The sequence below is a fragment of the Nicotiana tabacum genome, chromosome 9, assembly GCF_000715075.1.
Source record: "Nicotiana tabacum cultivar K326 chromosome 9, ASM71507v2, whole genome shotgun sequence".
Lineage (NCBI taxonomy): Eukaryota > Viridiplantae > Streptophyta > Magnoliopsida > Solanales > Solanaceae > Nicotiana > Nicotiana tabacum.
The window spans coordinates 18,973,187-18,990,712 of NC_134088.1; the positions used below are offsets into that span (position 1 = coordinate 18,973,187).

At 40.7% G+C, this 17,526-nt stretch overlaps 1 protein-coding gene across 1 annotated transcript; it reads right to left on the reverse strand.

Annotated features, from left to right (window-relative positions):
• Positions 1-11,939: 11,939 nt before the first annotated feature.
• LOC142163804 (uncharacterized) lies at positions 11,940-12,353 on the reverse strand. Its single transcript, XM_075220949.1, has one exon. The coding sequence runs from the start codon at positions 12,351-12,353 to the stop codon at positions 11,940-11,942; it is 414 nt and encodes a 137-aa protein (XP_075077050.1).
• Positions 12,354-17,526: the final 5,173 nt, after the last annotated feature.

The following is a 17,526-nucleotide window of genomic DNA, read 5'->3' on the forward strand; positions in this document are numbered from 1 at the left end:
TAATTGCCTAAGTCCAAAAACCACTCGGTAGCCTATCCTAACCGAGCCTTTAGGGCTCCAAACCAAACATGAACACAAGTCTAATAACATAATACGAATTTGCTCGCGCGACCAAAACACCAATGGACATCCTCGAACGGACATAGAAAGGTACATGGACTGGTGAAAAGGTGTGGATATCTACTCCGCATGTCAGACTCGGACTCCCACATGGCTGCCTCGATCGGTTGAACTCTCCACTACACTCTAACTGAAGGATATCTCTTGGACCTCAACTTCCGGACCTGCCAGGCTAGAATGGCCACCAACTCCTCCTCATAAGTCAAATCCTTGTCCAATTGGACTGATCTGAAATCTAACACATGGGACGGATCACTGTGATACCTTCGGAGCATGGACACATGGAACACCGGATGGACTGCTGATAAACTAGGTGGCAGTGCCTGTCTATAGGCCACCTCACCCACTATCTCAAGAATATCAAAAGGCCTGATATATCTAGGGATCAACTTGCCTTTATTTTCAAACCTCTTCACACCCTTCATAGGTAAAACTCGAAGCAATACCCTCTCTCCAACCATGAATGCAACATCGCAATCTCTACAATCGGCATAACTCTTTTGTCTAGACTGAGTTGTGCTAAGTCGATCCTGAATAATCTTGACCTTTTCCAAGGCATCATGAACTAACCACCGGGCCTCTCCCGGCTCAAACTAACCAACTGGAAAATGACATCGCCTCCCATACAAATGCCTCATAGGGAGCCATCTGGATACTCGACTGATAGCTGTTATTGTAGGCAAGCTTCACAAGCAGAGAGATCTAATCCCAAGAACCCCTGAAATCCATAATGCAAGCATGAAACTTGTCCTTTAATATCTGATTGGTGCGCTCGGACTGTCCGTTAGTCTGGGGGTTAAATGATGTACTCAACTCAACCGTGTGCCTAAATCATGCTTTACGACCCTCCATAAGTGCGAGGTAAATTTTTTACCTCGATCAGAAATGATGGACACAGGTACACCGTGAAGACGGACGATCTCGTAGATATAGATCTCAGCTAATCGCTCTAAAGAATAGGTAACTACCACTGGAATGAAATGTGCTGACTTGGTTAACCTGTCACAATGACCCATACTACGTCAAACTTCTTCTGAGTCCATGTGGTCCCAACAACAAAATCTATGGTAATACGCTCCCACTTCCACTCAGGAATCTCCACCCTCTGAAGCAAACCACCATGTCTCCGATTCTCGTACTTTACTTGCTGACAATTCAGACATCGAGTGACATATGAAACTCTATCCTTCTTCATTCTCCTCCATCAATAATGCTGTCGCAAGTCCTGATACATCTTGGCGGCACCCGGATGAATGGAATACCGGGAACTGTGGGCCTCCTTAAGAATCAACTCCTGAAGCTCATCCACACTGGGCACACAAATACGACCGTGCATCAACAAAACCCCATCATCTCCAATGGCAACCGTCTTGAAACCACCGTAACGCACGATGTCCTTAAGGACAAGCAAATGGGGGTCATCATACTTGTTGCACCCTATTTTGCACTAGTCAAAATAAAATTCAACTTGTGGTTTCTCTATTGTTGATAAAAGAGAGTCACCACCTAATATTTAAAGGTATACTAGTGCACCTATTTAATTACTAAGTCATATTCATTAGTAGTCTGCTAAACGGTGAGATTATGGGCAAGGGTTCTAATTCTTCTAAGGGGAAGGTATTAGACACCCCTTAAAATCTACCTGAGGTAGCTGCATAGGACTTAGAATAGGTTTGGGATAAATTATTTATACTATACGTTAGTTAGGGTTAAAGAGTACAACTTATTGTATGTCTAAGTGATAGCATGGTAAAAAAAAAGAGCGCCAGATCTTTAAGGGGGTGTGAATTTATAAAAGAGTCTAGACATGTGTTGGTGGATATAATTGAAAGAGTTTTGAAATATGTATATAAGTGGTTTATATTTATAAAGCTTGTGAAAAGAGGTTAAGTTATGAAAATACTTGGTTTAGGGAATGGGTTTTCATGTAACTCAAAGAGATGTTCGTAAAACAATGAGCCTAAGATATACCTTAGTTTATGAAATTTTTAGTATTGGACTTGAGGAGTTGTTTAGAAATATTTGCCGGGCAGCTGTGTTTTTGAAAGAGTCGATTTTTTTAGAAAAGCTATCTTTGCGATCCGGATATGATTCTTCTTTGAAAATGAGGGCTTCTATTTTTGCTAAGTTATGGGCTTCAAAATCTTGTTAAGAAAAGTAGGTGTGCGAAAAACATAAATTGATATAAACAAATATAATTAGCGAAATGGGGGATTAATTACCAACTAATTCCTTTAGTCCTATGTTCTTTAGGGTTTGCCTAAATTTTATACGACATTAAAGCATAAAATAAAGTATGTGATCTAATATATGAGTGTTATATACATGTGAGATAGAACAATAACAAAGATATAACAAAATGCAACAAGGCAGTGGGCTAAACTAGTGAAGCGGTAGACAATATTATAAAAGAGTTTTGGGAAAGATGACTGGACTCTGGTAATTGGGCCTCAAGAAGGCAGTCCCAACAGTAAAGGGATGCCAGCAGATGACTTTAGATATCGAATAATGCAGCAATACTGGGCTTAGGCCTAAGTTCCTTAGGAACTCAGCAGGCCCAAACAAATGTACGTGTCCAAGAGAAAGAGAAAGTCATTAAATACATGTTCTATGTATTGAACCATGAATCAGACATATAAGTTGATGATCGAAGAAAACATGTAATAAACTATCAATACTATAATGCTATGAGAAAACTTATACTAATGTGGTGGTTATACATGGCAAATAATATATATTGAAAATCTTTCGTTGTCATTAAACACTAAACCCCCTAGAGAACAAAAAGTGTCAATAAATTAAGGGCTAAGGAGAGAGTCATACTCAAGGTCGATGCCCCCTTCGAATCCCCCCGACACTTCAAAGTTCCCAAGGGACTCAAAGCCCAGGACAATGCTTGTGCCGGGGGGGGGACCCAACCTAGAGTCAAACTCCACTCCCAAATACCCCTAAGCACTAACCACTTATTTTTCTCTATGTGTTTAAGTGTTAATGAGTCCCTTTCAATGTAAATTAAATGCTATAATATCCCCTACCACAAAAGGTATACTTTTCTCTTAACAGAATAACATAAAGACACACAAAACATCCTTATGACTACATCTATAATACCAAATGAATAACAGACATATCAAGTAAGTCTAAAGGTCAGACTTCAGACACATGTGGGAGAGGGTAAGAAAATACTATAATATACTACCAAAGGTCTGAACACTAGGGAAAACACATTCAAAGGGAAGGTAAAGAGTACATATTTCAGATATGCAGCAACACAAGAAACACGAATACTTCTACCCCGACAGACTAATTAGATGTTGATTAGCTTAAGTGTAACGACCCGGCCGATTATTTTAAGAGTAATAGACCCGATCCCCTATTTAATATTTCCAACGTACCGTTTTCTGCTTAGGTGACTTGTCGGGAGGTTTTGTTTTTGGTTTCGGAGTATTTTGGGACACTTAGTCCCTAAATGGAGGTTTAAGCCTTAAGATTTAGACCATAGTCAGAAATGTATGAAAATAACTCCGGAATGGAATTTTGTCATTTTTGTTTGCTCCGTTAGGTGATTTTGGGTTCAGGGGCGTGTCCGGATTGTATTTTGGAGGTCCGTAGCTCATTTAGGCTTGAAATGACAAAAGTCGATTTTTTGGAGTTTTGGGTCGGTAGTGGAATATTTGATATCAGGGTCGGATTCCGATTCCAAAAGTTGGAGTAGGCCTATAATGTTGAATATGACTTGTGTGCAAAATTTGGGATCAATCGGTCGTGGTTTGGTTGGTTTCGGCATCAGTTATCGAATTTGGAAGTTTCAAGTTCTTTAAGTTTGAATCAGAGGATGATTTTTAATTTTTAGCATTAGTTGGTGTGATTTTAGGGCTTGACTAAGTTTGTATGGTGTTTTAGGATTGGTTGGTATGTTTGGTTGAGGTCCCGAGGGCCTCGGGTGAGTTTTGAGTGCTTAACGGATCAAAAAGTTGGATTTGTGTTGCTGCTGAAGTCTTCAGGCATCTGGTATTCTTGCACCTGCGGTGGAGAGACCACAGTTGAGGGATCGCACGTGCGGAGAGGCAAGCGCAGAAGCGTGCGTTAGGGTCATCGCAGGTGCGCAAGGTCCACAGAAGCGGAAGGGATTTCCGCAGGCACGCACGCATATGTATGGCCCTTTCATCACAGGTGCGGAGGCAGAGGGGGTAAGTGATTTGCATAGATGTGCACATTTTCCGCACAAGCGCACCCGCAGGTGCGAGCCCAGGTTCCGCAGGTGCGAAAATACCTGGGCAGTGGTTAAAATCGAAGGGCTTCACAATTTTTGTTATTTTGGACTTTGCAAACTCGGTTTAGGGCGATTTTTGAGAGTATTTTCGAGATATTTCTTGAGGTAAGTCTCTTGTGCTTATTTTGATCAATAATCTTGCTTTCCCATTTATATTTTCACCTAGTTAGTGTGTATTTAAGGTAGAATTTGGGAGTTTGAGACTAGGGATTTTGAAAGTTTGAATTGTGGATTTGAAGAACCATTTGGTGTCGGATTTTAGTAAATTTGATATGGTTAGACTTGTGAGTGAATGGGCTTTCGGATTTTGTGACTTTTACCCAATTTCGAGATGTGGGCCCGAGTCGACGTTTTAGGGCGAATTTCAGAATTTTTGTTAAAATATTGATTTAATTAACTAGATGAGTCGATTATGGTTGTATTTAATTAATTTCGGATTTTGCTTTTGGATAGATTTGGGCCATTCAGAGCTGGATATTCGTGGGAAAGGCATTTTTACCGATTGACTGAGCTTGGTTCGAAGTAAGTGGCTTGCTTAACCTTGTGTGGGGGAACTCCCCGTAAGATTTGTACTATTTTTGATATATGAACGCCGTGTACGTGAGGTGACGAGTACATACACCGGCTAATTGTGTAAAAACCTGATTTTCTACTAAGTAATAACCTGGTTTCTTTCTTATTTGAGTTTCATCAGCATGTGTAGTATCTTGCTAGATTAGCATAGCATGCCTACTTGCCTTAACTGTTTACTTGAACTATGTGCAACATGTTTAGTGAATTTACATGTCTTTCCTTGACTGGTACTTAGGTTAAACTGTAGAATCTTGTGCCGTAACTATTGAATTCTATTATTTTTGCTACATATTTACTTTGGGACTACGAAACGATATTCCGGTAGATCCTCTTGTACTGCATATTTACTTTGGGACTACAGAATGGTATTCCGAGAGATCCCCCTAGACTGCATATTTACTTTGGGACTACAGAATGGTATTCCGGGAGATCCTCCTGCACTGCATATTTACTTTGGTACTACAGAACGATATTCTAGGAGATCCCCATGTACTGCACATTTACGTTTGGGACTACGAGATGGTATCTTTGGGAGATCCCCTGTTGTGTTTCTGTGTACTGAGCTGTTACCTTCTATGATTTCATTGTTGTTAGATTTCAGCCTTTATTTTATTACAGTATTACACTCTATCTTGTTTTATTATATATTTACCAGTAGGGTCCTGACCTGACCTCGTCACTACTCGACCGAGGTTATGCTTGGCACTTACTAGGTACCAATTGTGGTGTACTCATGCTACTCTCTGCACATGTTTTTCGTGTGCAGATCCAGGTACTCCTTATCAGCCGCACTATCAGTGAGCTGGGACAGCTTTGGAGACTTCAAGGTATATTTGCCGCATCCGCAGACCTCGAAGTCCCCTTCTACTCTTCTCCATGTCCATTATCTTCTTTATTTTCTTTTGATAGACTCTGATGTATAGAGACGCGGTGTCTTCACGACATCACACGGAGGGGAAATTGGGTCGTGACATTTTCCTGCCACTAGCACATGCATAGACTGACCAAACTACTTGGATTTCTTAGGAAACTTCAATATGGATTTAAACAAACAATTGCGCCAAACAACTTCTTAGGTGTTATCAGAAGTATCAGAACATGATCAAGGTTCTTAGTAAGATTGTATGTTATAGATTAAACACGGAGTTCCTAAAGATGCTTTAACAGAATTGTTCTCATAATAGTACTAATGTTAAACAAACCACTATGTTCAATCAATATCAATAAAGAACTTCTCATAGGTTTGAAGATCAGATTTAGTTTCAGAATAGCAGAAAAGAGAGGACTGAGTACTATTTTAAAATTAACTATGCACAGATACTTTAGTGGCCATACAAAGACAGGGTGGGCTTCACCTATTATAGAATCAAATCAGCAATGCCATGAAGGGATGGAGATGGATGTAAGTTTCACAAAGTCAACATTGTCATAAAAGAGAATAAAGACAAGATAGTACTATACCCAATAGGTTTTGACTTAACATGTAACTGAAGACTTTATATAAACATGAGGCAGTGTGTTCATCTTAACAACAATCACTAGTTAACTATAACAAACATGATTATGACTTAGTTTTTATGAAAAGGGATGACTTAATCTTAGCAGAATATATACAACAAAGTTATTGATATTAATGAAAAAAAGAAAGTTCAACTCAACAATACTGTTTCATACAGATGCAACCAACAAGTAGATATACTCATGCGAATGTCATAGTGATAACCTAGAAGTTGCGCTCTGAATTGGTAGATACAAGCATAGAGAAGGAGGCATCTAAATACTTAGATTTTTCATGCTTCAGTTAGATGGTTGGTGATATGAACTTACGAACTTTCTGGTCTATCTCAGTTAGGATTATCAAATAATAAACTCGACCACAAGACAAATAGAATGTAGGGAAACAATATGTAGAGGTAGAGATCACAACAAAATCATCAATGAAAGACTATGAAGCTTAGGTAAACATGTGCAGTCATTCAAGGCATATTAAGGGAAATTAATCATGTGGACTATTTAGACTCATAAACGAAAGTCATTTGAGGTCACATAACAACTTGATCAATATTGATTAAAGACTCAGAAGCATGACAAGTGATCACAACTAGACAACATGTTATTATAAACAAAAAATAACATTTCTATACTAGTTACAAGCATCATTAACGACTATAGTTCACAGAAGACAACTGCCGTATTCATAATGTTCAAATAAGATGATCAAAAGATAGAAGTTAGGGATGCACTGACCTTTTTCGAGGGCAACAGACCAAACATGGATCCTTCGTAATTGCTTAAGACCCAAGATTTCAAGCTCGAAGCAGTGAAATCACTCAAAAAATAAAATAACAAAAATCAGTAAGAAATCCTAGGTTTTTGAATTCTCATAATTACTCTTAGATAGGTTTTGGTCATTTTCTCTATTAGGTTGTTCGTGTAGTTGGTGATTCTAGGTTCTATTTGAAGAAAACATTAAAGGCTCTATTTATAGTGCCATTAAGTCTCTTAGGGTTTTATAGATTCAAAATAATAGTGGAGAGTGACGGAAGATTGATGATGATAGCAAGATTGAGTGAAATCAGAGTGGGAAACAGGGTCGAGCTTACCTGAGCATCGACCGTTGAAGCTTTGGACCAACAGTTAAACCCTAATGTCTAGAAGTTATTAAGTTTTACCTCTGGACATTGAATCCTCATGATGAACTCTGAGAAGTACTCCATGCATGCTCCGATTTGACAGAACACAAAAGAAATTTGGAGATTTGATGTTGCATTTTTTAGTCTAGGGTTTCAGATTTAGGTATTTTGAATTTAGAGTGATGATATAGGAAATAGCCGGCTGGATTCACGGATTTCAGAAGTCAAAGGGTGGTTTTAGGCTTGACCTTTGACTCATAAGAGAAAATCAGGTGATTTGAAGGATTTCCTTTTCGAGCTTAGGGTTTCGGATTAGGGGTCTTGAATTTGTGAGATGAAACTGGAAATTATCAGCAAGACTCATGGTGTAGCAGGGACAGAAGGGGTGATTTATAGTGGTTTCAAGTGACCTTGCACAAATTTGTGCAGGGTTTTGGGAGATTAATGGTTAATGGAGATGAGAGAAAAGCAAGAGGAAATCTAAAGGAAAGGCGGTTGGTATTTGGAGTGGATGATTAAGGTTTGGGGGGTATAGGGGTTGGCATCTGAATTAAAGTTGGGAGATGGAACGAGAGCCGATGGATCTGTTGATCAACGACTCCGATCATTTTGGTAATTGGAAATTTAGAAATGATTTAAATGGGAAAAATTGGTGGCCATTGGATTACTTTGATCGGGTGGTTGCAATTAGACCTCTGGGGGTGTTTAAATTAAAGAGAAAACGGAGAGCAATTGTGAGCCGTTGTTTTGAGGAACAACCCGCTTAGATTCACTATTTTCAGGTAAAGAAATTGAACTAAAGACAATTTTCTCTCAACTTTAGGCATGTATTGCAGGAGTGGAATGAAGATTATGAGTTGCACGATTGAGTTAAGGAAGAATTTGGGAAGATTTTGGGAAGACTTTTGGAGATATTGGGGTCAAATTCTGGCTTTGAATTGCTTACATACCTCGAGCATAATGAGGATTAGTCCTCATGTAGTTCTGGAGTGAAGATTTTAAGAAAGCGGCACTTGCAGGAACTTCCCCAGTATTTTATTGTGACGTTATAGCAGGGCGGAGGATTGGGCACTCATGATAGCTCGAGTTTTGCAGCTTGATTTGAAAGATTTGAAAATCTTGAGTCTCACTGGTCGTCTTGATCTTGGATCCTTGGCCCGTTAATAGGTTGGTTGTCCCTCATAGCATTGTAGTTTGGTCTGCAACTTAGAAAACGTTCCATGCTGCGGTGTTTGTTCCTGCAAAACAAATGAAATACATGCATACCAATATATTGTATTGCAAAATATATTAAGATGCAATGTAAATGATGCAGGAACGATGATGCCTGGCTGCCGCCGAGCGGTTATTTGGGATCGATATGATGGGATACTTGATCTGGACTTGATTTTTAGCCAGGTTGTGTACCGTTCTGTAGTTGTCGAAGCATTTGAAAGTCGCCTCCGCTTGTTGGGAGATTTTAATTTGTAGAGTGCATCTCCGCTTGTTGGGAGAGCTTGATTTGTAGAGTGCGTCTCCGCTTGTTGGGAGAGCTTTGTATTGAAATATAAAGTAATCTCCGTTTGGGAGTGATTGACTAAAATAGTAATCATGCCTGAAGCTGCACGAGCAAAACGTTAAAACATTGAAAGTAATAGCAAAGGAAATAAAAGCACACCCAAGAGATACTCTTGACTGCAAAGCTAAGTTGCGGCCATCAATTGGCAGAAAGTTGATGACGAAGTTTGCGACTGTCTATTCTGGCATCCGTTGCGACGGAGTAGCGATGCGAATTGATTTGTTAGCGAAGTTTGCAGTTTGCTATATACAAGGCTCCGATTGGCGAAGCTGGCGTTCAATTTGTGCATGTCGCTCCAATTTTCTATATTCATGACTTCAATTGGTGAAGTCGGTGGCTTGTTTGTATAGGGTGATCCGATTAGTTGAGTAGGCAATTTGCTATATACAAGGCTTTAATTAGTGAAGCCGACAGTCCATCTTTTACAGGATGCTCCGATTAGTTGAACATGTGATTTTCTATGTACAGGTTTTTCCTTATCAATTGTCTGATTTCGAGGTACCTGCAAAGGATTCAAAGGTTAGCTTTTAGCTGTACCAGAAAAATTCAAGTAAAGAAGGAAGATAGATAATCTTAGGCAAGTGGCGGGTCTTTCATTTGTCCCAGTGTGGTCCCAGCAATTCCTTTACTCCCTGTTGACCCTGCGCTCAAAGAAAACATCTTAGTAGGGGAGGGGAAAAGTTGGTTTGCGTCGACCATGGTATTGATTTCCCCCAGCCTTCGACATGATTGTGCCACAAAGTTTGGTAGATGGAATATATTACTTTGTATATATTTTAGAAAATATATTTGAAAATACTTGTTTATTTTAAGGCAAATGTCGTCGTTCCGGATTATGACATGTTACAAAAGGTTTTCTACACGTGAATCGTATCCCTTTGAGAACTTCTTCCCGTTGATGTCCATCTTCCATGGTGTCTCTGTTGATGTCGACCTTCCATGATGCTTCTAATAACGCAGTTGCTTGCTGTCACGACTACGTCCTAATTCGAACTAATGCATTACAAGGCTTTCTAAAGTTTATGACCGAACCCTTTCGGGTTGCCTACGTATCCAAGCGAAATTAGTTCTGAACGTAGTTCGTGGATTATGATATGATATGATAAAGATAACCGATCCTGACTCAGGCACCCTATGTATCGAAATGGAATCAGGTCAAGCGAAGTTCGATTACAAAAGATACAAAATAATGAGATTAAGAATGAAATTGGCTGAGTCTAATTCAGACATCCTACATATCTAAATGAAATCAGGCCGTAACGTAGTTCAATTACAAAAGATGACTGAATTCGATGAGGATTCCTATGTTTTCCTTTCTGAGGAAATCAAGTCAGCATAGTTCCTGAACAACATACAAAAGTGATATTTGGTTATTCTATTACAAGAGAAGGGGTGAGAAACCAAACCTTACATTGGTTGATTACGTATCCCTCCATGGGATGTCAAGTTGAATGTAGTTTTGTTACAGCAAAAACCTAACTCTATTTGTCTTCAAACATAGTATCTCTTGGTTGCGTCTGAGTTGATGGGCTCCGTGTTGATTCTTCCATCCATTTCTGTCAATATTAGATCTCCACCTGATAGTGCTCGGTGAACCACGTAAGGACATTGCCAGTTTGGTGTGAACTTTCCTTTCGCTTCTCTTGGCGGGGAAAGATTTTCTTCAAGACCAACTATTTCGGTGCAAAATGACGAGGCTTCACTCTCTTGTTAAATGCACTAGCCATCATGTTCTTATATAGCTAACCGTAGCATAGTGCATCCATTGTTTTCTCGTTAATGAGCATGAGTTGCTCCTGTCTGACCGTATCCATTCTGCGTCGTCCAATTTTGCTTCTTGAATGACCCTTAAGGATGGAATTTCAACCTCTGCGGGTATCACAATTTCAGTATCGTATACTAACATGTACGACGTTGCCCCAGTGGATGTTCTCATGGTGGTCTGATAACCCAGTAAAGCGAAAGTTAGTTTCTCATGCCATTACCTGTGATTGTCCACTATTTTTCGTTGAATTCTCTTGATATTCTTGTTGTCTGTCTCAACTGCCCTATTCAGTATGTAGGCTATAGAATTGTGGTTGACGATTCTTAACTTCTTGCAGATTTCTCTCATGAGGTCGCTGTTGAGGTTAGCTGCATTGTCAGTGATGAGAGACTTCGGTATTCCAAATCTACAGACATTGTTGTTCCAGACAAAATCTGCCAGTACCTTCTTTGTGACGTCCTTGTAAGTAGATGCCTCGACCCATTTGGTGAAATAGTCGATAGCTACCAAGATGAAGGGATGTCCATTCAATGCGGTAGGTTCTATAGGTCCAATCACATCCATGCCCCATGCGGCGAACGTCCAAGGGGAACCCATTATGTTTAACTCATTCGGTGGAACCCGGATGAAATCCCTGTGAATCTAGCATTGGTGACACTTCTGCACCTAGCGAATACTATCGCTTTCCATAGTTGTCTAAAGGTATCCATGTCTCAAGATCTTCTTCGCTAATGTGAACCCATTCATGTGAAGTCCTGGATATATTTCCTCCAATAATTTGGTTGCCTCGGCAGCATCTACACATCTCAACAAACCTAAGTCAGGAGTACTCCTGTACATGATTTTTGCGTTGAGGAAACAGTGGTTTGCCTGCCTCATGAGGGCTCATTTTTTTACCACTAGTAGAATTCTTCAAGTACTCTCTGGTAGAAAGAAATTCCTTGATGTCGTGATACCATGGTTTACCATCTGGTTCTTCATCTACATAGAAGCAATAGGCATGTTGGTCACTGATCTCTATCTTGATAGGTTGATGTAATTCTTGTCTGGATGCTGAATCATAAATGATAGGGTTGCAAGGGCGTCGGAGAACTCGTTCTGAATCCTGGGGACGTGCCTGAACTCAATCTTTGTGAACTGCTTGCATAGATCCTTCATGAAGTGCAGGTATAGAAGTATCTTGGCATTCTTGTTGGACCATTCCCCTTGGACTTGGTGTATCAATGGATCAGAATCCCCTATGACCAAAAGTTCTTTGACATTCATGCTGATTGCCTTTCTGATCCTAAGGATGCAGTCTTCGTATTCATCCATATTATTGGTACAAAGGAATCTTATCTTTGCCGATGCTGGATAATGCTGTCCAGATTCTGAAATCAGGACTGCCCCAATTCCGACTCCTTTGAAGTTTACCGCTCCATCGAAAAACATCCTCTATCCAGGGTATGAATCTTCAATAGTCTCTCCAGCAAATAATACTTCATCATCGGGAAAATATGTAGTAAGTGGCTCATAATCCCCATCCACCGGATTCTCTACGAGGTGGTCGGCTCACGTTTGTCCTTAGATAGCCTTCTGAGTTATGTACACAATGTCAAATTCGCTGAGGAGAATTTTCCATTTCGCTAGCATTCTGGTAGGCATCGGTTTCTGGAAGATGTAATTGAGTGGGTCAAGCTGTGATATCATATGTGTAGTGTATACTGACATGTAATGCCTTAGATTCTGGGCAATCCAAGTTAGAGCACAACAAATGCATTCTATCAGAGAACATTTGGCCTCGCATGGCATGAAATTCTTACTTAAGTAGTAGATGGCCTGCTCATTTTTCCCAGTTTCATCATTTAGTGCGAACACACAGCCAGAGGCGTTATCCAAGACTGACACATATATTAACAATGGATTCCCTGATTCGGGAGGAACCAACACTGGTGGATTTGACAGATAATCCTTGATTCCCTCGAAGGCTTTCTTGCAGTCTTCTGTCCATCTTTTGGAAGCATCCTTCATCAACAACTTGAAAATGGGTTCGCAGATTACCGTGGAATGGGCTATGAAGCGGCTGATGTAATTCAATCTACCCATGAAACTCATTACATCTTTCTTGTTCTTTGTTGGGATCTTACAATGAATCCCAACAACTTTCCGACGGGGACTCCGAATACTCACTTTGCCTGCTTCAACTTCAAATTGTACCTTTGCAGGTGTTCAAAAAATTTCTTCTAATTGTCCAAGTGCTCTAAAATCTTTTGAGAGTTTATGATGACATCATTCACAAACACTTCAATCTCCTTATGAATTATGTCGTGAAAAAGGGTCGTCATGGCCCTCATGGAGGTGACATCGACATTCTTGATACCGAATGACATGACTCTATAGCAGTAAACTCCCTAAGGTGTAGTGAAGGTTGTCTTCTCTGCATCTTCCTCGTGCATTAATATTTGGTGATATCCAGCAAAATAATCCATAAACGACTACAGTTTATGCTTCCCGCAATTGTCGATGAGAATGTGGATATTTGGGAGAGGGAAATCGTCCTTTGGACTAGCTTTGTTGAGATCTCGGTAGTCCACACATATCTTGATCTTCCCGTGTTTCTTGGGTACTAGTACAAAATTTTACAACCAGCTTGGATAGTTGGTGACCCTTACTACATTCGCTTCTTTCTGCTTGGTCACTTCTTCCTTTATCCTTAGAATTAAATTAGGTTTGAATTTTCTGGGTTTCTACTTGACTGGCGATTTGGTAGGATAAGTGTGCAGTCTATGCAAGACAATATCAGTGCTTATTCCCGGCATGTCATCATATGACCATGCGAATACATCGATGTACTGTCGGAGGAGCTCAATCAGTTTTTTCTTCTGCTCGGCTTCTAGGTGATTGCTGAATCTGGTCTCTTTTATGTCTTCTTCACTTTCGATGTTGATAACTTTCGTTTCTTCGAAGTTGGAATTTTTCTGATTCTCTAGTTGTTCGATATCCTGCGGGAAATTTTCTGGCATCATACTCTCGTCATACTCTTCGTAATCAGGGTCGTTGCGCTCGACGGTTTCGTTACATGTCATAATCGCAGAATGCGGGTTTTTAGCTTTTTGATTACTGAAAATAAAAGCTAAGTATAAACAAAGCGGTAAATAAGTTGCAATATTTGAAAAATGATTCTTTTTATTTCATCAAAAAAGGAACGTCTTAAGCATTCAAAATAGACAAATGAAAAAAAGGTACAAACATTTTTCGTGCCTCAATTGACCGTGCACTTTTCAAAAGAAAACTTTTACAGTTCCATACTACCAAGACTCTTGGTAAACCAAAGACGGACTGGTGGTCCAATTCCGCGGATCTTCCCCTGGTTCAACATTCCTGATAGTTGGTGTCTTGATGTCAGTCCCTTCGCAACATTCTTCAATCATATTTACGAACAACTTTTCCATCCCATCGATGATATAAATTTCTGGTACTGAACTTTGACCAGGACTTGAAATATGCTCTGGCACAAAAACCATTTTCCCGGAGCTAACGGTAGGAGTTTTCTCTTCCGGGGGCTGATATCCTATGCCATCCCTTCCTTTCTGCCCGTTATGTTCAATTCACTCGGTGATTCAGTCCGACCTGGCTCCCAGCCCTGTTCCTGGCTTGTATCCATATTTCATCATCTCCCTCAAAGACATCTTGGATCTATACAATGACTGCATTCCTCGTTTCTATTAAATCTTTTCCATTTCGGTAGTCTGCATGATTTCCACTGCATGGAAATCAATGCCGTCTAGCCCTTCAATGAATGGAACAACATACTCCAAATAAGTGGAGTGACCCCACTCCCAATGAACCACGATCTCCTGAGATTCCCACTCAAATTTCATGTATTGGTGTAAAGTGGATGGGATAGCCCATGCCATATGTATCCAGGGCCTTCCCATCAACAAGTTGTAGGAAGATGAGATGTCCATTACTTGAAACAATATGGGAAATTCGACCGACCCGATCTGCAAGGCCAAATAAATTTCTCCAATAACATCCTTTTGCGAACCATCAAAGGCCCTCACCCTCACGTGACTTTCCTTGACTCCCCTCAAATGAATTCCTAACTCCTTTAGGGTAGAGAGCGGACAAATGTTGATTCCTGACCCTCCATCGACCAACACCCGGGACACCACTTTGTCCACACATTTGACAGTGATATGAATAGCCTTGTTGTGACTTGCGCCTTCGACAGGAAGTTTGTCTCTTCTGAAAGTGATCATGTTTGCTTCGATAATTTTCCCAATTGCCGCGGCCAGTGCCTCACTGGTGGTGTTACTCGGTACACTTACCCCACTTAGTACTTTCAATAGGGTATCCTTATGACTGTCAGAACTCATTAAGAGATCCATGATTGATATCTGTGCTGGAGTTTTCTTCAGCTACTCCTCCACAGAGTATTGTTTGGTCGACATTCTTTTCCAAAACTCAGCGACTTCTGGGTCTATTATGTTCCTTATTTGAATTTTCTCTCTTCCTAAGTTCCCTCGATTGACATCTTCAGGAGCGTAACATCTCCCAAAAATAGTCATACCATGGGCTGCGGAAGAGTCTGTCATTTTGGCTATCCCTTTTTGCTGGTACGTCCACACGACAGTTTTGTATTCCAGACTTCTTTGTCTCTTGTAGCAATGACAGGTTGTCGCCGATAGGTCTGAACAATCACTGTGGGTCTCACTTGTACTGTATTCATTGGCGCCTTTGAGGAGGGATCTTGGTGGCTTCTGCGTTTCCTATAGTAACAATCGTTCCCTTTAGGTCATACTCTACATCCAATGTGATCTTGTTAACTCCCTAGTTTAGGTGATTTGGCAGCGGATTGCGATTCACACTAGGCGGTGCCAGAGTGCACTGAATAGATCTGCTCTTGATCAATGTTTAAATCATATTTTTCAGCTTAAAATAATCTTCAGTATCATGCCCAGGTATGTTGGAGTGATACACGCATCTTTTAGTTGCGTCAAAATACTTGGAGGGATTTTCATGAACCCTTCCTTCAACTGGGTGTATCAATCATTACCTTCTCAATCTCTCGAACAATTGGACCAGAGGGTCGACAATCATGGTGTAATTTCAAGGACCCCTCTCTTTAAAGTTGGGACGAGGGTGTGGTGCATAAGCAGGTTGGTTTTGGTGACTAGTGATTTGGACATGAGCATATAGTCATTGTGGTTTTTGGGTGTTATTGGCTCGAGGAGGGTTGTATTATGGTTAAGGGTGGTAATATGGTTGGGGGATATAGACTGGAGCGTAAGTGGATGGTGATGAATGATTGTTTGGGGAATATGAAGTGTTTACGTGATGTGGGTTGCGTTAATAATAAGGGACGACTGCTGAGACCTCCCCTTTCTTCTTCTTTCCTCCATCGATCGACCTTGATTGGATGGCCTTGATGGCCGCTTGTTGTGCTTCCATGGATTGTACTTTACCAAATTTTATACCTTCTTCTAAGAAATCTCCCATCTTGACCAGCTCGGGAAATTTTTGTCCCATCATCTTTTCAAAGTATATCCCGTCTTGGGCTCTGATGAAATACTTGGTTAATTCATTGTCATCCAGCGGAGGTTGCGCCCTGGCGGCCTCTTACCTCCACTGACGTGCATATTCTTGGAATGACTCAGATGGTTTTTTCTGCAAGTTCACCAGTGCGAACCGATCGGGAGTTATCTCAGTGTTGAATCGAAAATGATTCATGAAGTCCTCCACTATAGCTTGTCAAGTTCTCTAATTTCTCGGATCCTGTCGAGTATACTAGGTGAGTGTTTCTCCCGTCAAACTTCTTATAAATAACTCCATCCTTAGCTTCTCATTCCTCCCACTCCGACTAACTTGTCCCAATATGCCCTCAAATGTGTGTAGGGATCACCCGTCCCATTGAAGATATCAAACTTTAGGGGTTTATACCTTGCTGGCATATCCATATTCAGATGAATACACAGATCTTGGCAATCCAAATTTTCACTTCCTCAGGCAACTTAGAGGCTCTTCATCTATTTCCTCAAGATTTATAACTGCTCAGATACTGACTCTTCTTCCTTACGCCTGGCTTCTCTTTCCATCTCGACGTATTGGTCAATCTCATAAGGCACCCTAACCATGACAGGTGTTGTAAAGGTAGGTTCAGAAATGGCATATACAGGGGGAACGTACCGCTCATGGGTGGCAGTATGTGCCACAGGTATGTGCTGGTTGATAGTAAAAGTGACCCCAACATGTGGAAGGGTGTGAGTTGCATTGGTGGTAATATGCGGGTTTTGTGGTGTATGAATGTACTGTGGTACGTAGGTAGTGTGGATAGGGGGATTTGGTGGATTTGTAGGGGTTACTGGGGGTATAACTTGAGTGGTAGGCACTGTAGTTGGAGTGTTATTGTTTTGACGTGATGTGAAAGGAAAATGGTGTGAGAGTGAATCCAAAGAAGGGAATCGAGTGGTTAAGGAAGCGTTGTCACGGCCAGGCACGCTACCTCCATGATATGTTGTACCTCCTCCCTTAGAGACTCCATTTCCTGGGCCATCCTGGCCAAATGTTCATCATTCCTAGTGTCATCATTTTCCTCCGATCGCCCCGGGCTGTCGGCTATGAC